At 30.0% G+C, this 23,307-nt stretch overlaps 1 protein-coding gene across 2 annotated transcripts in view; it reads right to left on the bottom strand.

Moving 5' to 3' along the window:
* Positions 1-1,380: 1,380 nt before the first annotated feature.
* Positions 1,381-23,307, bottom strand: part of LOC128398002 (cell adhesion molecule Dscam2-like) — a 39,278-nt gene continuing 17,351 nt past the window's right edge. The window contains exons 7-16 of one of the 2 annotated variants that reach the window (XM_053358807.1): positions 17,749-17,880; positions 16,890-17,057; positions 14,688-14,758; positions 12,551-13,376; positions 10,333-10,485; positions 9,573-9,916; positions 4,051-4,090; positions 3,933-3,981; positions 3,758-3,831; positions 1,381-2,626 (exon numbers count right to left, since the gene is read on the bottom strand). In XM_053358807.1, coding sequence (XP_053214782.1) covers positions 2,580-2,626; positions 3,758-3,831; positions 3,933-3,981; positions 4,051-4,090; positions 9,573-9,916; positions 10,333-10,485; positions 12,551-13,376; positions 14,688-14,758; positions 16,890-17,057; positions 17,749-17,880 — 1,904 coding nt within the window. In that variant the 3' untranslated portion in view covers positions 1,381-2,579. Of the gene's footprint in view, positions 2,627-3,757; positions 3,832-3,932; positions 3,982-4,050; positions 4,091-9,565; positions 9,917-10,332; positions 10,486-12,550; positions 13,377-14,687; positions 14,759-16,889; positions 17,058-17,748; positions 17,881-23,307 lie in introns of those variants that run through there. The other variant, XR_008327029.1, reaches the window with a different exon arrangement.

Here is a 23,307-nt window from a genome sequence, read left to right as displayed (position 1 = left end):
GATAACAAAACAATATTGATATAAATGAATATCGAGTAAGCCGAAAATTGGAATAAGAGAAAAAAATTGATTGAATTGATGTGGTTATCAAGTTATCTTCTAGTTATCATCTCGGAAGGAAATTTGAAGATGATAAGATGTCGAGAGTTGAGAATACTTGGAATGATAAAGAGATGATGCATCTCTCGAAATGAAAGAGAAAAAAATCAGATCAGAAATTGGATACGGATAAAGCTTATAATTGGACTTTCCATCATCGTCTTCATTAGTTTGCTTCTTTTTCGTTATGATGTTTAACTGACAAACGGAAACAGTTTCATGGAACGAGAGTAGGAAAAAAGAGAACCTTATTTAAGAATAATCCAGATAAGATGTTGGCTCAATACAATAGAACAAGAAGAAGAAAATTCTTAGGTTAAATTTCAATGGAATTTTTCTTCTCTTACTAATATCCCATGGAAACTTTTTTTATCTCATCTTTCCTGAGGCTTATAAATACCTCATCAGATCAATATTGTGATCAAGCTCATGAAGAAAATACTCTTTACTTTTCAATCCACAGGCTGTTGGTTCGATTTCTGGATTCCATTTCCATTCTGAGCTACATCATGATAAGTTGTACTGCATCGACTTGGATGACTGAATAAGCAGAAAAAAAGTTCTCATTTTCCTTTAGACTTTTTTCATCAACATTTTTCTTGGACTTTTAATGTATATGTTAACTTTTTCTCTTCCTATTATACATTTCTCTGTGTATATTCATGTCTCTGTATTTATCTCGTCCTTTTATCTCTCTCTTTCTCTTTCTTCATCTGTCATCTATGATAGTTTATCTCAATCAGATGCTTTTTATCTTCACTCTCAGTTGGACATTTGATTTTTCACTCCCACTTCTGTGACAAGGTCTCACAATGTGTGTCTTTTGTCAATTGTTGATATATTCATTGTGTCCTCTTGCCAACAATTTTCTCATCACCATGAGAACAGCAAATACTGCTAATAATCAAGAGAAGAAAAAACCATCGACAAGATGAAACGATTAATGAAATAAATCAACTTCCAATTCGGGAAGATCGAAATAACCATTACAGTCTCATGCTTTTACTAGATGATAATCACAATGAAGTCATGATAATCATGATAGTTGATCAGATTCATTGAATGAACCGAAATCTAACTTACCAGAATACGATTTAATCACACCCATGATTATTCAGGGTTCTTAATGTGTCTCAATGTTGAAATGTTTTTGAAATGTTCCTAAAAAAATGTTTCCATCATCAGAACATTAATCATAATGTAATAATATTTTCATTCAATTATGTTATCAAATAGATTGTTGAGTTTTGGATAGTAATAATTAATCATGAAGAGAACTGGTTTAATCAGAAATATTTAGAATGAATTTAATTTGATTAATTGTTCAGTTAAAGAGCAAAACATAATTCGTTTAATTATCAATAGCAAATAAATTGTTTGTTAATTTTGCCAACAATTATAGCTACAGAATTTACAGTATTTCTTTTATTAATATAAATACAAATTTAATCTCAATCTAAGATTTAATGATAGATTGAGACAACAAAAAGTTCATCCAGAACTGAAATGTTCATGTGATTAAAATGAGCACCTAATTACCCGCATTGGAAGAGATTCAGTAGAAAGTTCTGACCCATTTGCTTAGCTCAGTTAGAGAACACAGTTGGAACTCTGATCCAGTAGAAATGTTGAATTTTGCCCCAATTTCATGAAAAAATTATGAACGATGATAAATTTAAGAGATGGAAAATGAAGAAATTGAAAAAAAAGTTCTGAAGGTAGAGGCAAATAGGGAAAAAGGAAACAGTGAATGAAATGTTATCACAATATAATATTTATACAGATATATATATTTTATTTTCTTGTATATTTATCACAGATGCTTGTTTTTTATCATCATGATCAGAATCATCATCTTCATGTTGTTATCAAAGGCATAAGATGATCAAGATGATTTTCCATTTCCAAATCAAACTTGACTGTTAATAATCTTGGTTATCGTTTATAGTTGGTTATCATCTCGTTTCATGATTTGTCTGTTTACTTGTTCAGCTAATTCATAATATCAACTCAATCATGAACATTCATGGTGCACACACTCATGTTTACGGTGAAAAATTTCCTCTCACAATAAAACCCAGAAAAAAGTAGATATCATGAGAAAACTAATGTTATATCATCTATTTACTTCCAACTTCTTATGTTAGTTTATCCGTCTTTTCTTTCATCTTTCATCTTGTTGTTTTTTCGAGGTTTTCTTTACTTTCATCATCATCATCATCATCATCCAGCATCTTCGTCCTTATCCTCTTTTCTCTTGATTCTATGTTATCATGTTTTTTTGTTCATTGTAACTATTATCATGATAAGAATGTTCAGTTCTGTCTTTTTCTTTCTTCTCTCTTTGTGGTAAACGCATTTTCTATTGTCACTGTTTTTCCTTTTCTCTTTCAGATTCAAAGTAACTTTGTCATCCTCATCTTGTCCAGAATAATATTCATCATGATTTCTCATCAGGATATCCAGTTATTATTTATGATTCATTTTAATAGTGATGCTTGAAGGAGTTCACATTTAGCCCGGAAACCTGATATATAAGATAATAGGAAAATAAGATTAACATGTTAATTCAATAGATTTTGACGTTGATTGTGTTTACTCAAGTATTAGATTGTCATTTGATTGTTGTATTTAAATTTTACAAACAATTTGTATTCAGAATCAATTGAATAGTGAAAAAAAGAGGCTGTTGATTGTTGGGTAAATATTTACATAGACTCATTGGTTAACACTCAAAACCAGAGATAACAACAAATCTGATGATTATAATTTCAAGGTGAATGATTAACAAATAACAACAGAGAGAAATTAAATGGTAGAGATTTTTGTAAACAGAATTAAAAGTTCATTGGTTACTGATTAATTCAGATTTAATTAGTTTCTCTGTAATAAATAGTTTCTATTTCCCTAGTTGACTCTTTCTGTATCTAAATAAAATGGATTATATGATTTGGGCCAGAAAATTTCAACCTGAGTTAACTGATTCAAACCTTCTCGGTGTGTAAATTAAATTGTTAATCAAGAGATAATTAATTTGGATTTGTGATCGACCCAAAGAAAACAGTAAATGATTGTGATGACTCTCAGGATGATATATACTATTGATGATTAGCTTATGGTTTAATGATTACTGCTGACTAAGCTTTCATGGTCTTTCTTGAATTATCTCATGAGCATTATTATTATCATCACAACTAATCTGATTGTTATCGAGACCAGTTAATGTTCAGTCACAAGTCTTAACATTGTTTGTACCAAATTCTGGTTCATGATAAATCAAACATTGTTTGTCGATGATATTATCATGAGGAATCGATAATGAGGATAACTGTAAAAAACAGATTGGATAAACTCACGATCATGGAGAAAATGTCGATCATAGAAAAGTTCATGAGCTCTGAATCAGCCAGAATTAATCTGATAATCATTTTTGTTAAGATCAATTCCTTAACTATCTTCATATTTATCCTCATCATCATCAACACTTTATTATCATTATTTTGATATTTCCTAATATCTATATATTAACGGTATACACAAGATCTTATAGATTCATTTGATATTTATCTTTATCTTTAATCAAACCTCAATCCATACACTTTTTACCGGAAAAGGAAATGGGAGGATGAAGCAAAAAAGAGGAAACGAAAATATTTACCATAGGTTTGATTGAGAGGACCTGAATTTGTTGGATATAATATATGACCATAGGAAGATCCTTGGGAGCTCCATCTATTTAGATTAAATTAATAATCAACATAAATAATCATAATCAATTTCATCTCATCAAAATCAATATCTTTTCATGGGTGAGATTAATTCTCGATACTTACAGCAAGTTTGCTTGACTTTGAGCTCGTCTCTTATTCAGTGACTCTTCATCTGTAAAAACAATTAACAATTCATTCAGATTAATTAAACATCTCGATTCTAAGCTGATTGTTAACTAACCTTGTTTCATACATTCAAGGAAAGAAACTCTGAGTTCGTCCTGAAAAAAAATCGAAAGAAAAAGTTTAGATGCAAAGTTTTTCATTATCATCACTATGAGTTTTTTTTTCCTCAACTTGATTCATTTTTTTAATTGTGATCTACAATTTTCTTGACAGTGAAACAATTTGACTGTATTATCCTGATGGTAATTAACCTTGGATTTGAAATAACAATCAAGGATTAACAGTTAACTTATCAAATCCCTTTGTAGTTGGTTGATTAACTTTTGTATTTTTCTTAATCATCACAAACAATTTAAGTTAATCACTTTTGATCATCATTCAAATGTAATCTTTTCTGCTTTAACCTTTTATTACATCATTAACAAAGTGCAAAGATTAAAGGATTTAAATTTTCATGACCATTAATCCGGTCAAATGTGAATTTTTGATTAACCAACTAATTGATGATTTAGCAAATGATTTGTGTAAAATTTTACAAACGAGTTTATATAACCAACTAACAATTAACTGATTGATTGATTATTGGTGTGAGATTATCTTGACTGTTGCAATAATTAGAAGGCATCGAGTTGAAAATGTCAATAAAATTGATGAAAAGCTGAATAGATTAACATGAGAAATGAGTTGGAATTTTCATCAAGATTATCTGATTACATTGATCATCATTCAAAGGGATAAATGAACTTCATCTCTGTCAAAGGTTAACAATTTGATAGTAACAAAATTATACATGATGAGAGTTTCATCATCTTGATGAACAAGATGATACGGAAATAATAATATAAATAATTATGATAATAATCAACAGAATTGATGGTCAGTATTTAGTTTACCAATTCACTTAAATAATATCTACAAAGGTCATCATCTATTTCACCACAGGAATCCCTCGTATCTTGTATATTGGGTTAGCTGAATGGTGATTATTATCTAAACGATGACAAAGATGATAAATTCAAGTCTTATTATCATCTTATCTTTTCCTTATTCGTTTTTCATCCTCATCTTCTCATGTAGCTTTCCCTGTGCATCTTATCATCATCATCATCTTCTTCTTCCTTATCAGAATCAACTAACACGATCATCTTCATGTTAATCATATTCTCGAGACTCAACAACATGATAGTCAAGATAATATAACATTCACCTTATATCTAAGGATGAAACATTCTCGGAATAATTATCTTTAAAACAGAAACTTAATTGATTTTTTTCGAACAAAAAATAATTAACAGATTAATTAAGACAGAATTTCATCTTTTGATTAAACACTTTTCTACTTTATATTCAAATTGGACACTAAGGTTAGAGGAAATTCATTTTACTCCTTCGACCAAACTGAATGTTCATTTTTCAGAAGCATGACTCTCAACACAAATTCTGTTTCTTTCTATTGATAAATTATCTTGAAACACCAAACAACTTATAAGAAAAAGGGAGATTTGTATTCATTATCATAATGATACAAGTTGGTTACAATTCTGTCTGTGAATCGATATAATTGTGATACAATTTAAGGCATTTCGAGTCTAATGATGATATCAAGAGGCTTAAATAGTTCTTAACGTTTTCTCATCATCTTAAATCTGATAATATCGATTATTTCACCAAATTCTCTCTCTTCAGAACTGAATTCCATTCAATTAAATGAACAGTGATTATGACAAGATCTGTTAAAAATTTTCCATGTTCAAGTTGAATAAATGGGAACTTAAGGAAACGATGTTCTCATTTGATTGACATATTCAGAGGGTATTCATATAAAAATAATGTGCAAAAACAATTAACAAAAAAATGAATAATCTCCTCAGTTACTTAACCAAGCAAACAATTAGTATGGATCATGATCAACTAATCAATTGCATTCTAACACCAAGTAAAACGTTTAATATCATTGTTACTGTTCAAGAGATCGTAATAACAATCATCAACTTGAATTAGCTTTGGTTTCACAATATAACATGATTTTGGGAATCTAAATGCCTGGATAACACCAAGATATTTTTCAAAGTGCTAATGAAATTCAGCTGAAAAGATGAGCTTTTGTCAAATTAACTTATGAGCTCATTAGCTGTTTGTTGTTGTTTGTTATTATCATGGATTCACTTTTGATATCAAATCCAGTTGTTACTCATTAACACAATATTTTAATTTTCTCATGTTGGTAAGCTAACAATAATCATGGTTGGTGAATGAAATTCTGACAAAAAAAAGAGATTGAGCTTTTACATTCAATCATTAGAATCATGATGATAATTATGAGTGAAATGTTTTGTTCCTGGATAAATTCAAAGCCAAGGGAATGGTTAATGATTAAGCCGAGAGTGAAGTTATTGTTATTCATTGATTATCACCATGATTCTGATTACATTTATCTGGATTCAAGCCAGAATGTTGCAGGGGAACGAAAATGATTGACAATATTCACATTTTAATGAGTATACTCGAGGGATAAATATTTCTGTCAACATTATATTATCTGTTATTGTAATGATAACAATGATGATAAACATACAGACAAAATATTACATTGATTACAAACATTCAATTAAATGAAATGTTGAAAAAGTTTCATGAACTCAAGGCCAAAGGAAGTTAACACGATTCAATCAGAATTATTAATAAAAAAAATATTAATACTAAACGATGAGCTAAGATGCTTTTCCATGTTTCCCAATTTCCTTTTCCCCTTCACAATTAAGCTTATTTGAGTTTAATATGATTGTTTTTTACAATCATTGGATAACTATTGATTGTTGATGCTTGTGACTAACATGATAATGAGTTGAAATGGATCATGATAACTCAAGTTCCAGATGATTACTATGATTAATATCTCGCTATGTGTTAAAGGTTAATATGCCTTATTAAATTACATGCAATCTTTTTTTTTCTTGCATGAAGCTTAATTGTGATAAATCCTTTTCATCTCTCAGTTAATGTAATATGACCACATTCCCAACAGAATCACAATAAAAATAACTAAGGTAACTGAGTTGAAACATGTTATCAGATAAAATTAACGAGCTGCGATTATATTCATCTTAACCTTTTTTTAGAACTTGAATCACAATTATCATTATATTTATCACGCCGAGCCTCAGGTTTGTACGATTAAAAAGAAACCCATGAAAATCAATCAACCAACTTTCATGGAAAAGTGTTAATAGGCACAATTAACATCAACAAGAATTGAATGAGTTGAAAAAGTGGAACCAAATTAAATAATAACGAGACAGAGAAACTAAATCAAAGTTATTATTACTATAAACTAGAAGAGAGTTGAATTCCTTTGGTAAATATCATGGTTACGGAACTAAACTGGAATCTCAGAAGATCAAAATGATACAATTCGATACAATTATTAATAGAAATCAACAATCAGTTTGCATGTGTATTGGTAACCATTCAATTAAGAGATAAAATTGTAGATGATTCGATTCTCAGTTCAATGTTATATTATTATGAAATCAGCAGAAAAATACTCATCAATATGGTGACAGAGAATTATTGGTTCATCTTCATGTTGATAAATAGAGTCAAAAACAACAATAAAGATGTTACATTTTTTTATTCGGAAAAAAGTTCTATTTTTTAATACTTTTGCTGAGCAATGAGAAAAGTTCTGGTTTAAATCTGATTAAAAGCAATTGATAAATGGCTGAAAAGTTACTGCGTCCAAGATTCCAGGTCAGATGAAAAAGTTCATCAATCAGAGTTAATTGAGATATAGCTGAACTTAAACCTCAAGAGCATCATCATGCTGACTGGACATAAGAATATGATTCAAATTGAAATCATCAATGGATTGGGAATCCATTTCTCAGGGTAAAGGTTGATATTCAAACGGAAAATATTATCTCATTCCTAAAGTAAATTGTGATCCGAGAACTTTTAATATCATGATATTTAATGTTTCTAATGCTGAGATGAAGAAAATGTTGAAATACATTTAAAATCCAATCCATTAAATTTATACCGAAAATTGAATTGAAACCTTTCAAAACATTTATCATTTACTATTATTTATCTTATAATATATCGGATGAAAATCTGATCATCACCAGAGTTATTACTATGATGATTACTATTGTAATAGAATATGAAAAAAAAGAAAATCCTGATAGAGATAAATACTGATTGACCGAGGTCATTTCATGAATCCTCATGATGATGATCACCATCAAAACTATCAACATGACTCTGGAAAGAGATAAAAAATGATTGAAATACACCGTTTAAACATCTATTTCATTCATTTCGAAATCTTTTTTATTTCTTCTGTGAAAGTAACTCACACATTTTGACATCCACAAGAAGTGGAAGTAAGAGAGAGAGAGAGAGAGACGAAAATCATTGAAGAGTGAGACGATGAGGAAAACAAAAGGAAGATAAAAATGATTCACAAATATGGATTACAATGTCGACTTCAAATGGATTTATCATTTTGAGAGGAGGATAAAATATCACATCTATTTGAGGCTTTTCTTTCTTTCTCTTTCTTTCTTTTTCATTATTATCTTCATCTTTTTCTCTCCATCCCTTATCATCTTTTTCTGTCTTCATGTTGAGGTATTTTTCTATCATTTCACTTTCTCCCTCCATCTCTCTTTCTTTCTCTTTTTGCCTTAATGATTTCGAATATCGTCTCACTCATAATATTCTTCAATTCTGATCATATTCATCATTATCAATATTATCTTTTTTGTTGTTTCGTCTTTTCTTTCGTTCTGAAAAATACCTATAATTCAATATTCAGCATCATGGTTTCAGAATGAAAAATTATATTCAGATAAAAGTGACATTTTCACTTCTCTTTGTCATCCAGTTCCCATCACCTATACATAAATATTATAATACCCACGAACACACATTATATGAATATCTTCATAATGTTGATCATAAAAGAGATGATATTTAATCTAACATTTACCGGAAGGAAGCTCTTTGTCATCACTTCCGATTCCCGGATGAGCTTGTTGACCAGCATCAATTGTTTTTTATTGTTTTTTTGTTTTTTCTTCACATTTTCTTCAAATATTGAGCTACTTCATGGAGGCAATTTCAGTTTCCACCATTAGAAAAGGAAAAAGAATCTAATCTTTTGAATGGAAACTTTTGTTCTCAAAGAATGAATTTCAATACAAATTTTCAGTTCTCATATTTCACTCATCCAGTAGACTCAAGGTTTTACTTATCATTATTTTGATAGTATTTCGATAGTGAGTAAGCATCATTTGATTGATTGATAATAAATTACTCAGAGATTTGAGATAGACGATGAAAGGAATGAAAAAAAAACTAAAATCATAACTTAGATAAATCTGCATTCTGAAAGATCACATTTCATGATATGGTGATAAGATACACGATAAAAATTCTTAACTGAAATGATTAAAACCGAATTTCGATAAGCATATTGATCAATAGCTAAAAGTTCAATAACTGTCATAATATTTTCTGAATTGAGGAATAAAAAAGCTCAATAATTTGTACTATTGAAGTTACACCTCTTACTGTGCTTTTCGCTGGCAGATTCCGTTGCTGGGGAACATCATAAGTGTTACTTGATTGCAACGAGTTACGTGGAAGCAAATGTTTACTGAGACTTTGACGTTGTTGTTGTTGTGATTGTTGATGATGCTGAAGATGCGCCTCTCTTAGTTGATCTGTTGACTCTGTCATCACTGATGTCCCAAGGCGTGAAGATGCATAAGGTGAAGCTAAGTAAATAGCCTCTGGATCGGAGAGTCCATCTGATCTTGAATAACCATCCATGAAATTAGGTTTACCCAATGAAATATCATCCAAGGCAAGACATTCAGATTTAGGTTGACTTTCACCACAAGACGAAGCTCCATCTAATTCAATTTAATTTGAAACACAATCAAAAACGACACGTCAAGATTTGATAAAGGAAAATATGATAAGTTTGATTATCAATATTTAAAGTAAAAGATGAAAATAAGATGAAAATAAATTAGATGTTCAGATGATAATATTACATCATTTGATAATGAGAGATTGGTCATGATGTAAATGAGTAAAAGTTTTATAAGATAAGTGACAATAATCATGATAATTTCTACATTATGATGAAAATGAATTGAATTTTTCTTTCACTATTATAATGATTATCATGAGAATGATGAATGAATTCAACGATGGAGAAAATAATGAAAAAAGAATCCACAATATGAAAGTTAATGAGTTAATTTATATTAATTTGCCTTCGGATTACCATTAAAGTGAATCATTAATGACTTGTAATACTCACATTGGATTGACGGTGATCTCGATTTGTTATGACAATAAACAAGTGCGAAAGTTGTAATTATGAGAGCGAATAAAATGGCAAAGGAAGATATAACAGGCACTATTAACGAAATGATTTGAGCATTTGAAGAATCACCCTGTTGATGAAGGTACTCTGAAGATGAAGAGATAATTATTGGGAAAAGGAGAGAAAAAGTTATCGATATTCATTATTAGTCAAGTGACAGCTTAATAATTTGTTCTTTTCGTGATAAAATTTGAGATGAATTTCGAACTGATTGGAATCGAGAAATTTACTATCAACGAGTCGATGGATTTGGTTAATTTGAAGACGAATCTGAACTGATTTCCAGTTTTTTCTTTATTCTTTGATTAAAAGATGGAGAGTTTTTACCATGAATGAATCTATTGTATGAGTGTCACATGTTCATCTCAGCGAATCTGAGTTTCATCATGTCGAAGATTGCAGATTATTTATCTTCAGAACTTTTTTCGCCTCAATTTTCTTTTACAATATTTAATCTATTTATTTGATTATTAATAATGAGCAAACAATTGAATAATAATTGTAATAAGTGATATGCATTTTTAATCGAAGTGAGTTACATGAGGCTCACAGGGAATTGATTTTATTAATCATATTTCACTTGCTGATTTTTGCCTTTGATTGATCAATATGAAAAGTAGCTTATGAATAAAAATATTACAATAGTTATGAGAATAATAATCATGATGATTAGGGAAGGAGAAAATTTTATTCCCCGTCATCTTCATCACCATCATCCCGAGGATTCACTTTGAATATGAAGCTCTTTATTCTGTTTGATAAAATTCAGTTTTCTATTCAAATACAGAATCACAAGAATCTAATGAGCTAAATTTTCAAGCTAAACTGAGCTTCATCATCTTCATGTTGTTCAGTGGTTTTTTGCTTCCACCCAAAAGTTCAGTGTGTTCAGGATAAAATGTATTATATTATATACGACAAAATGGTTTTGCCTCATAAAGAAAGGATTTTTTTTCTCCTTCTCTTATCATAAATCAAGAAATTCTGTGTTTTTATACACAGAAACTAATGGGATAAAGAAGTACAATGAAGATGAGGATGAGAAATGTGGGTGAGGAAGATGAGGGATCAAGGATGAGAGTCTAAGACTCGAAAATTGGAAGAAGAGCAAAAGTTCTAGATTAAAGTTTGACATTAGTTTTTTTCTTCTTTTCTCTCATTTACTTTGATTTTCTCATGGAATATGATGACAATTTTCTCGTTCTCTTCATGATAATCTTTTTATAATCATTTCTATTTTCGAGATAAATAATGTAGGAACAATTTGATCTTCTTTTGAAAAGTTCTATAAATCCAATTATCCCCTATTATAATTATCATCGGTTTGATTCATTCAAATTTTTTTCTCGATACTTTATCAAAGTTTTTTTCCTAATAAATAATAGCGATTACATCATTTTTGATTTGCTCTATTCTTACCTTACCTTTTATCGTTTCAATGTTATTATGATTTACATAGTTTAGGGGGTTTCATAATCACAATAATCGTTTAATGATCAGAATAAGAAATAATTTATTCGCGTATGAATAACTTTCAGTCTGAAACCCATGAATACCTTCATGCTTGTTAACCTAATATGAATGCTAAAAATAAAACTGACTCATTATCATAAAGCAACTGCTTCCATTCAACCTCAGGTAACTACTTGAAATAGTCACACTATTCAGGAATTCTCTGTGCAAGTTTCATTTCATATTCCATGATAATTATGCTTTGATTTCTAATTGATGATCTGATAACTTTATCTTCAATGGTGATAGTTTAAAATAGAAAAAATTTCTTCGATTTGGAAAATTTCATGAGAATGAAAATCCGCGAAAAATCTTTTTGTAACTGAAGGGAATGATATTCGAGTAAAAATGAAAGGATAAACCCCATTGAAAAATAGTTGTAATATTAAATATTCTAACATTTTTCACCCTCCAAATGGACTTTCAACTGAATTGTGGTTTGAACTTTTCAAAGAACAAGAAAAAAGTAGAACAACAATTTATCATATTCACAAAGTAACCAAATAATTTATCACTTTGTTTCAACAACAGAATCCAAAATATCATTTAAATTGAAATGTCATTTAATCATAACCCTGATTATGGTGAAAACCTATTCAACTGATAAAATATCATTAAAATATCGTCAACATGAACTCACCTCCATTTTCAGTCAAAGTGGCAATCTTATATTCAGCTTCCGTGGTTCCGGCTCCATTACGTGCTGATATCCAAATATTATACCAACATGCAGGTTCTAAGCCTTTTATGTAGAGAATTTTATCCGTAATGAATGACCCTTCTTCTAATTTAGTCCATAATTCACTTTTATCCTTCTTATATTGTAACGAAAAATAATCAATCAAACAATCACTGTCAATCCAAGATGAAAGATGAATAGCGAGAAAGGTTGAATTGGATGTTATAAGTGTTTCCTTTTCCGGTGGTCTAGGAGTTGAGCCTTGAGTTTTGACAGAGACAATGTCAGACATTTTACCTCGTCCCATTGAGTTGTAGGCAAGAAGTGATACATGATAGGGTGTCCCGCAATCAAGTCCAATGATGGTATTACTGTTTACATCACCAGCAACCTGATTCTCAAGCCAAGTATGTTCATCCTGTTTCTTGTATCTCACAAAATAACCAAACACTGGATTATCATCAGTGGGTGGATCCCAAGCAATTTCAATTGTGTGAGAAGTGATTGAGATTATCTTGAGATTAGGTGCTCCTGGTTTATCATACTCAGTGGTTCCAATATAAAGTTCCTCAGATAATGGACCAGCACCTTTGTTGTTATAAGCTTGAACCACAACCGTGTATTTGGTTAGTTTATCAAGACCCGTGATCTCCTCACTGAAGTGCTGCTTATTTGGCTCCGATTTCACTGTTTTGAATATAAATGAGCCACTTCTTTTGTCCTCCATTTTCTTGTAGCCAATATAATAGCCAGTTACGGTGTTGGTGCGATGTTTGGACAAAGGTGCCTGCAGAAAATGAATAAATTTCATTCACTATTAATAATTGTGTGAAAACAAGTTGACAATAGTGGGACCGTAAAGTTGACAGAGCTTACATATCTGCTATTCTTTCTTTATGCGTATTGATAATATTCAGTTCTGCATCAAGTTCTGTCAACCATCTATGTAAATTGCGCAAAATTATCACTTAGAACTGATAATACAATAAGATTGATTTCCTCACGAATTCATGTTTATAATTCCGAGAATTGAACATTCTTTCCCCTGATTTCATATTCTACTCATTTTTTATCATAGTAATATTTTCCCTCCTATTACTATTGTTCAAAGAAAAAAATTGATGAAAACTTTCATGAAATTATCCTGAATTCATGTAAAGTTTTTCTCCCTCTCAAATTTATCTTCTCAATTAATTTTTCATTCATTCTATGAAACATTTTATTGACAATAAATTAAGATTATCTGTTGACTTATAAAAGAAATTTAGTCTTTTCCATACAAGCTTGAGTTTTTTTCTCACTGCAAGTAAACATCATAAATATTATCCAGAAATTTCGATTGGACTTATGATCTAAAGCTTAGAACTAGAAAAATTATATTAAAATTAAATTTTCATGATTTAGCAGCTTCATATCATCTAATTCTGAGTTTTTTTTTTGTCAAACAGTAAAGATAATTTGTATTTTGCGATCAAAATTTACGTAAAGTCTTGTTGCTTTTCAATCAAACAAAAAGGTCTCTCCAGTTCTGATAATCGGATGATTTTACTTGAGATTGTATCCTTTGAATTCATATTCAGCTTTAGTCATTTTCCAGGTAAACCGTCTCATGCTTACATTAATACTCTGGTCAAGCCTGAGAGGATATTCCAATTGGATGAGTTCAAACAAAAATACAAAACTTATCGTATAATATTTATCTCCATCCTCATGATTATGATTATTATCCTCATGATTATCACGATCGTAATCGTTGTAGCTTTTTATCTAATAGTTTTCAGATAACTTGTGTTTGAAAGAGCTTTAACTCAAATAAATAGCATTTATTTTGTGAATTAAATTCCAATCCAGTGAGCTCAAGATAATACCAAACAATTTACTAAAATTTGGCTCAATTTACCATGAGGATTTTAGATAATGATTGGAAAATGAATGATAAAATTTCGAGTTCTTGGTACTTTTCGATATTTCTAAGAAACATGGTCAATAGAATCTCAAATTTATCATAAGTTCTCTTTATCATCATTCGATTGAAGAAATCAAATCAGTTGGAATCAATTGATTTAGGTTACTGAAGATGCTCAAGATGATCACTTACCTGCCATGAAACTCTGATGCTTGTTGATCCAGTGGCGGAAACCTGAAGGTGACTCGGTGGGTTATCTGGAACTGATTAGATAATCAAATGAAAATAAAGTTAGTCATTTTTTGAGCGAATGAATAAATTGTTTGCTTACCACCATATAGGTAAACAAAAATGATGATCAAGATTAAGATGATAATGATGACGATGATTAGGATGAATGTTCCTAATAAAGGATTCATCTTGTTTATTTTAGGTGAAAGTGTTATAAGTCTTCAACTCTAAATATACAGTGAATTGAGCTTCTAATTGACAGTTGATTCACTGAATCCATTGAGTATAACATCAACATACATTTTTACTTCAATATTATCATGATAGTTTCTAGTTGCACCTCATCATCAGCATCTTCATCATCATCTAATGGTATTAACATTATATATAACAAGAGACCTTAAGATCAGAAGTAAAACTTAACTAATACTTAGAAATGGTTCTTCCTCCTTTTTCTTTTTCTTTCTCTTCCTCATCTTCCATCCCGAAAACTTCCCTCCCTGTGGCCAACCTTTAGATTAAAGTCCTTCCATGTTTAAGCTCATTGGTAATCAAATGATAGATCCATTCCCTACATTCACTCAAATCCTTTTCTAAGTCCAACCTTAATACCAAAGATAATATTGCCTTAAGCCTTTACTATCAATTCTAGCATTTCAATCGTTTCCTATTCTCAAAATACATAATATAATTATATAGTTTATGATAAACTTACCAATTTGAAATTGCAATCATATTTCATCATGATTCATGAGCCATTATTATCATCATTCAATTCAATGAATAAATCAACACTCATGGTAATAAGAACCGTTGAAAAATCCAAAAATGAAAATAATAAAATAATTAAATTGATTTAAACTCCGAATACGCTGAATTTTGAGTAACAGTTGAACTATTAAAATCAATGCGAGTTCAAAGTATCTTCAGGCAAGAGACTAGATAATCAATTCATTGATAACTTTGGTTATCGAGTTTGTAACCAAATTAAAGTTGAATGGACAATATGAATCAATTTTAAATAAGCAAACTTGCAAGTCTCGGTGTATATCCTCTCCCATGAGAATCTTTGTTAAAAATTATTTTTCAATATTTCCATTCAACTTGACCTTTAATCTTAATCTAGAATCTTGATTCAGCTTTAAATGAGTAAATTAATATCAGAAGTTGAGGGAAAATGGTTCGGATCATTTCAAAGTGCTGATAGTTAATACATATGATTAGATGAAACTGGTTGTTCAGTTGTTGTCATGTAATCAGACTTTACTTTCCCACCAAGAATACTGAACCTTATACTTATACCACTCAGGAAAATTTATCACAAAATCTTTTATTTTCACCTTTGAACCTCAATAAGCTTTAATTTCATTCTGACACTTTTCTTGGTACACACCTTTTCACCACACACATTATCATTTCTCTTTCTTTTATCATCAATCGTCTCTTTCTTTTTCAATTTTTACTCTTCCAATCAACTCATTCAATCAAGTTACAGCTCGAACCCATTTTTGGGTTCCATTGAAATCCAACATTCATCTACCTAATATCTGAAAAAGACACAATGTCCATTAGCTTTTACAGTTGAGGTTAGTCACCTTATTCTTTCAACTTGACCAGATGATTTAATGTTAACTAATCAATGAAAATAACTTCAAGGAAATTAAGAAATAATACCGAAAATCGTTTGCTTCACTCGATTTTTATTGTTATCGAACTTATCATTTGAATAGTGGGATTGATCTGAAACATGGAATCGTAAATAATACCAGTGTAATATGATATGTATTTATTCAGAGAAAATCTGTTTGAATATTGAGTAACGGAAATTGTTCTCGACATTGGTGAGTCGATTTTCAATTCCCAAGTAAAATAAAAATTCAATTCTTGAAATATTCAATATTCTTTGTTCAAAGTTGATATAACAACATGGAGGAAACGATTTCCGTGTCATTATCTCAGTAAAATGGTTGATTTAATGGCACAAACAGATTGACCGAAACTACTGAAAACTGTGAGACAAGTTGATAAGCTTATTGTTTGAGCCTGAGGGTTAAGACCCTTAATAGTAAATTGATCATTATGATCATCATAATCATCACCATTATCAGTTGATCATCTAACTGGTTCTATTTAAGGTGATAATGTCCCAATTTGTCAACTTACCTTCTTCATCAGTTGTAACAGGAACAATTTCACTCCAACCACTTTTACCATAATCATTTTCTGCTCGAACTCTAACATGATAACTTGTCTTCGGTGACAGACCTCGAATCATTGCCTCACTTCGAGTGGGTTCCATGATAATTTCCTTCCCATTAGTTTCCCATATTCCTATTTAACGATAATGAGATATCAAGGGAAGAAAATGCGAGACAATATTAGAGAGTATCAACGATATAAATCAGAAATTCTGTCAGGTATAGATGAAGCTCATGATATTATAGATGATTCAATTGGTGAAATTAAATGTCCAAGTGAATTCATCTTAAAAACTTTGAAACTTTTCAGAACAAATAATAATCATGATTATTTTCAGCTTTGTTCGGAACAGTTGTAAGCCCCAAATTCAAACAAAGGTGAAAAAACAACAGAATCCTTGTTTGGTTTTCGATTCGAAGAGAAAAAAGTTTATATTTCAATTTAAACTTTGTAATCTCAAGTGAAGTGAACACTTGCTTACAATTCATCTGAACTTTATCTCATCTGAGTTTCATCATGGGAGAAGAGAAAAGATCAATAAGTCAATAGCATCTGAATCCATGATAGATGATAATCATTTTAATCATGATTTTTATTTAATCTGTCATTGGATGAGAACAGGAGAATCAAAGTCATTGCCAAGTAAATTGTTGATCTTATTTAATTTCTAATTTCAACAATTTAATCTTGTTGATTCAGTAACAATAACAAAGAAAAGGATAAAAACAAAACTTTATCAAATTCGTTGGTAAATATTTTCCAAATGTTATATAAAATTGTTCTGATGATGAAACTTTTTTACCGTTCATTATATAATATTTACCGTTCTCAGGTTTATAATTGATGATATATTTTTTAATCAAATTGTTCCCATTAAAAGGCTCATTCCATTGGATTTGGAAGCTTCGACTTCCAACCTTGCTGATCTTCAGGCCATTTGGAGCATCGGGTTCATCTGAAATTGAAAAGAATAGAAAATTAGCTTTTAATTGTTAACGATGGAGAAAGAAAAAGCATCAACTGATATTCATGATAGACGATAAATTATCCAAATCAGAATGAAAATCATTTTGATCAATCATTTATCCTGACAATCTGATTATTCTGTAACTTTTAGATAAACATAATACACCAATGAACATTATCATGAATTGTTGGTGTATCATTACTATTATTATGGTTGTTGTTGAACTTGACTTTCACCAGAGAAATACATTAATCTCCAAAATTCTGAGCTGATTTTTTGTTTTTCTCTATCAGTGTGGGTGAATTCTAGAGAGAGAGAGAGAGAGAGAGAGAGAGAGAATTGTTTATCCTTCCTGGGTATAAATCTCGAACTGAGGACTTTCTTCGCTTTCCCTCAGAATTTTGTGCACAAAATTCTGACAATCGATTTCATTTTCATCGCAACATTAATCATTTATAATACAAAAGGGAAACAAAAGTAAAAGCACAAAATAATATCATTACAATTGAAATGCTCAACAAGATATTTAAGTTGATAAAAACTAAGCAATCAAATCCCACCTCCTTGTCTACAGAATCATTCCTTTTACAATATGAATATAATTTTCATTTCAAGAAAACACAATCAAAATAAATAATAAGAAAACTATTAACATGATTGGAAGATGAATTAATCAGCTGAACTTATCTTTCAATGCCTCACTTTCATCGACTCCTTTGTTCCTGATCTACATGTATGTGTGCATTTCTGGCCTTCATATTGAATCTCGATCACGATCATTTCCATGAACAATGTCATGAGCATCATCACCATCATCATCTTTATCGTCACATTGTTAACTGATCACACTAATCATCTGTTTAGTTGTAAATTATGATTGCTTTTTCCGCTTATTGTTCATTATTCTGATCTCTCATTGTTATTGTCTTTTTGGGATCTAATCAAATTGCTATCGATTCTTATATTGTTTATCATTTATCCCGTTGAAGATTAATCACATGACCAATGGATGAGAACATTATCAAAGTGATGATGATCATCATGATAATGATGATGAGGATGAAAAAATAACTTGGAAAATTATGAGAAAAGGATATGAAAAGGAAGACTATTCAGTCAACTGTATAAGATGATATACTTTCCTCATCATCTCATTCAATATTTTCATTTCTTCATCTTCATCCTCATCCTCGTTTTTTTCACTTGCCTTGTGACATTTTGTTTCTTATACAATATCCTGTGTCCTCTTTTTTTTCTCTGCATCCTCATCTTTATCATCTTCTTATGTCCTTCATCCGAGTCTCTTTCTTTTCTTTCTGGCTGACTCAATGTCCATTGAGTGGTCAATGAATGAATGAAATGAATGGCAAAAAAATGGTTTGTCCAGTTGATAGCAAAAGGATTTTTTCAAGTCCTCTATTCATGTACATTAACTGCCCATAGTTAAACAAAACTTAATGACCTTAAGTCAGACTTGATAAATTATTTCATTTCTCATCATTCGTCACCATCATCATAAACTGACCAGTACTCTAGACCCTGATGGTCATATCTTCATGTTATTCACATAAAATAAATACAGATCATTTTTATCAATTTGTTTATATTTGGTTTCCTTAATTTTGTTAAAAAAAACTTTTTTTCGATGTTCATTTCTATTAATTTAATAGCTTTTGCTACTTTGCTCAATTGGAATTCACCAAAAAAACCATCATCATTTGATTCATCATCAGTAATCATCCTTTTATTATATTAAAGCAATGATGATAATAACAATATGATATTTTTCAGGTTTAATGGTTCAATGAATTTTTATCTTCAATTCAATGTTCAATTATCATCGTTACTCACTGAATAACCATCATGCTCATGATCATTACTTCAAAACGAATCTAAATTTAGAGTCACAATTCAGCCCAATTAAGTTAATTATCTCATTCAGTTCATATCAAGAACTTTAGCTTCTGGTAAATTCTCAATTCTAGACGGACCAGAATTCCGGAAATTCAACAGGTCATTTTAAAGACAACAATCAACTTACAGAATCCCATTTTTTGTTTAAAAAAATTCTAATTTAAAAGCTCGGAAGTTTATAAAATATTATCTCATGAAATTGGATTAGATATGAAATTGAATGTTATCTAAACCTGATTAGAAACCAGGGAATGAAATTTCCATTGAATCGTGACTTGCACTGGTTCATCAATCCTATTCGGGTTAACTGTTCCGTAATAACTTTAATTCACAATTTGATAAACCAATTGTTGGTTAGAATGAGAATGAAAAAAAGAGATTCATTGGTAAAGATTAAGTTGAGAAGAAGCCAGAATGAATTCGAAGGTGACTCGAGAGAACTAGATAGAGAAACTCGAATATGTATTGAAAGAAAAAAAAAATTTTCTGCCTTCGTTTTTTTCTTCTTTCTTAGTGAATCATTCTAATCAGATTAAATTCTCCAAGGAAAAGAAAAACTGATAAAAATTCGACTTTTCTTTCGAAATCCAAGAGACAGAATCAGCTGAAGCTCGAAGAGGAAAACAGAAGAGTATAATCAGATCGACGTGAAAGATAAGAATGAAAAGTTACCTTCAACTGAACGAATAGTGAAATCATTTCATTATCGATCTAGATGAACATGGAATGAAACAGAATATCATCAGAATTTTTATCACACTGAGAGAGAAGGTGAGAATATTCCTGTTCCAGTCCTTTAAAAGTATTAAAACTTGTGAAAGGAAAAATAATCAATATCATAATGTAAAAATCTCAAGTAATTTAAAGGTGAAACAATCCAACCCACCATGATAATATTGAATCCAGAATAATCTCAATATCGAGTGAGTAAAATGAAAAAAAAAGATATTTTCATGTATTATTATTATTATATTAATATTCAACTTTCTCCAAATATTCACTTCCACAAATCACTTTGACTAAACATACTCATGTTGATTATTATTTACTGTTAGTATTAAATCAAGGCAACATTGAACAAGAAACAAATTCAACACCAAAGAAACAACACAGAAACAATATAACATGAATTCTGTCAGAACTTTTATCTAAGCAAAATGTTATCACATTGACATAATGTTTTCTATTGGGGAAAAATAGAAAACATGATAATATATCAAAACGATATTTTATAAGACTGGAAAAAGTTCTTTATTCGATAGTTTTCCTGCCTCTCAGTTCTACGGAAGTACAAATATGATTATGTTCAGTGAATGAACTTTTAGCCGCATAGAATTAGTAGTTGGGAAATTTTCTTCTCATATTTTCACATTATCATGAAAACCACTACAAGGAAGATATTGAGTCAAGAACTTTTGAGATGATAAGCATCTTTTGGCACTTGCATCGTGTAACTATCATGATGTTTGCTTGGATGCTCAGTTACATATACAATTGATGAATAAAAAACTAGAATCTCCTCGAAAGAAACAATATTTATCTCCCTTTTTTCATCATTTCTTGTTTCCCATTCTTACAGGATATCATGAAAAAAATAAATTCAATGATTCAGCAGAAACGGATAAAGTAAAAGTATCTCAACGTATTCATATATGTTACTCAATATCTCATCTTCCTGATCAACTTGAAACAAGATATACTTTTATTAATATCATAGAAATACATTGAATCCCCTGATGTGTCTCAACAGGAGGCTCCAACTTCATGGGTAATCTTTGATTCTACTCCTGCATCTCAACCAGAATGAATCTTATCAAATCCTTCAATTCTCTAGAACTTTTTTTCGCAAAATTTTGAATAGAATCTATTTTTTTTCCATTCTCTTCTTTTCCTGTCTCATACACTACCATCAACCGACTACTAACTATCAACTTTACACAAATGAATAGATACACAAAACAATGATAATGATTCCCAAGATAACTATAAATCATTTGGTATCAAAAGTTGATCAGAAACAATAACACTCAATGAAGATGCTACATTTATATAAAACCACCAACATTCAGGTCAACCAATGTTACAGAACTGAGACTTCACATGGAAAGTATTAGATTCAATGGACTGAAAGTTTCAAGAATCGGGAAAAAGGCTTGAGTTGTTATTCAATTTCAACCATAAACTCAAGGCACAACGACGAGCTTCACTTTTTACAAGAGTCCGTGAGAATCATGTTCATCAATTAAACAGTCAATAAGATTAGATTATATTACTTGAGACATTTTTATATTAAATATGAATGCTGAATGAAACTTCTGAATAATCACATTATCATGAAATGTTTGAACAGAAAACTGTTATCATGGTGGATAAAAATAGTATCAGTTATTATGTTTTTTTCCTCTTTCCCGCTCTGAGTAATATTCAGGGTAACTTTCAGAACTTTTCTCTTTTCTTTTTCTTCTATCGATTCTCTTGTTCAGCTTATATCCTGAAATTTATTGCATGTTATCATAATGATATGAATATTATCAGTCAGGGTAAGAACCAAAACAACAACAATAACCATTCAAGTTTCATGTATTTTTTATTATCATCATGATGCTTATCAGTAATTTATGATTACACTTCAATAGCTTAATATCACAATTGATTGATAGATTAATTGAAATATAAGATTAATATTATCAACAAAAATGGACAAAAGTCAAAGCCTGATTGTTTTATGTCATAAGAAATTTTCTCATCAACTTAATCATTTGATTACATTAAATTCTATCTAATTATCTTCAATTTATCTTATTTTAATGTATGATTTCAATTAATTTAAATCTAATTACTAATTACTCAGCACTAATGTGCATTAACATGATGATAATGGAGATAGTTCAAGTTCGTAAAACTTTTCAAAAGTTATAATCTTATTTTCTTATAACTTTTTGACTTTGAATTAGACGAAAAATTTTCACATCGATCCTTATATTTAACATGATTGTGTCTCAATTATCGTCAAGATGAATGTGATTAAATTAAATTAAATTAGTTATGATTAACATTATCTTTCCACTTTTCTAAAATTTTGGAATAAAATTTGACAGAATGTTAAGAATTTCCCCATGAAAAAATGTTCTATCCCATCTGAATGTCATTTCAAATTTTTTTAGCCTTTTCATTGCTTTGCTTTCGAGTCTTCAGTTAATATTATTCATATTCTTCGATAGATAAATTTCACTTCTTTTGCGATATTATTAGAATCTTGAGAATTTTTCACATTCTCATTCGATAGAAAACAAGTTCTCAGCTCTAATCATCAAGGGATATATTCAAATTCATTGGTTGGAATTCCAAGAGCATGATAGTAGGATAACATAACCTAAAGTATATTTACCTTTCTCCAGGAAAATATAATATTTTTCTCGTTATTCTTGAGATTCTATCACATCTATTTCTTGTACAATACTCAGAACAGCTCAGAACAATTTATACTGAATTCCAAAGAAA

The sequence above is a fragment of the Panonychus citri genome, unplaced genomic scaffold (assembly GCF_014898815.1).
Source record: "Panonychus citri isolate SS breed McGregor unplaced genomic scaffold, ASM1489881v1 Contig00040, whole genome shotgun sequence".
Lineage (NCBI taxonomy): Eukaryota > Metazoa > Arthropoda > Arachnida > Trombidiformes > Tetranychidae > Panonychus > Panonychus citri.
Note: the sequence above shows the minus strand (reverse complement) of the source record. Positions and strands in the feature narration are given on the sequence as shown.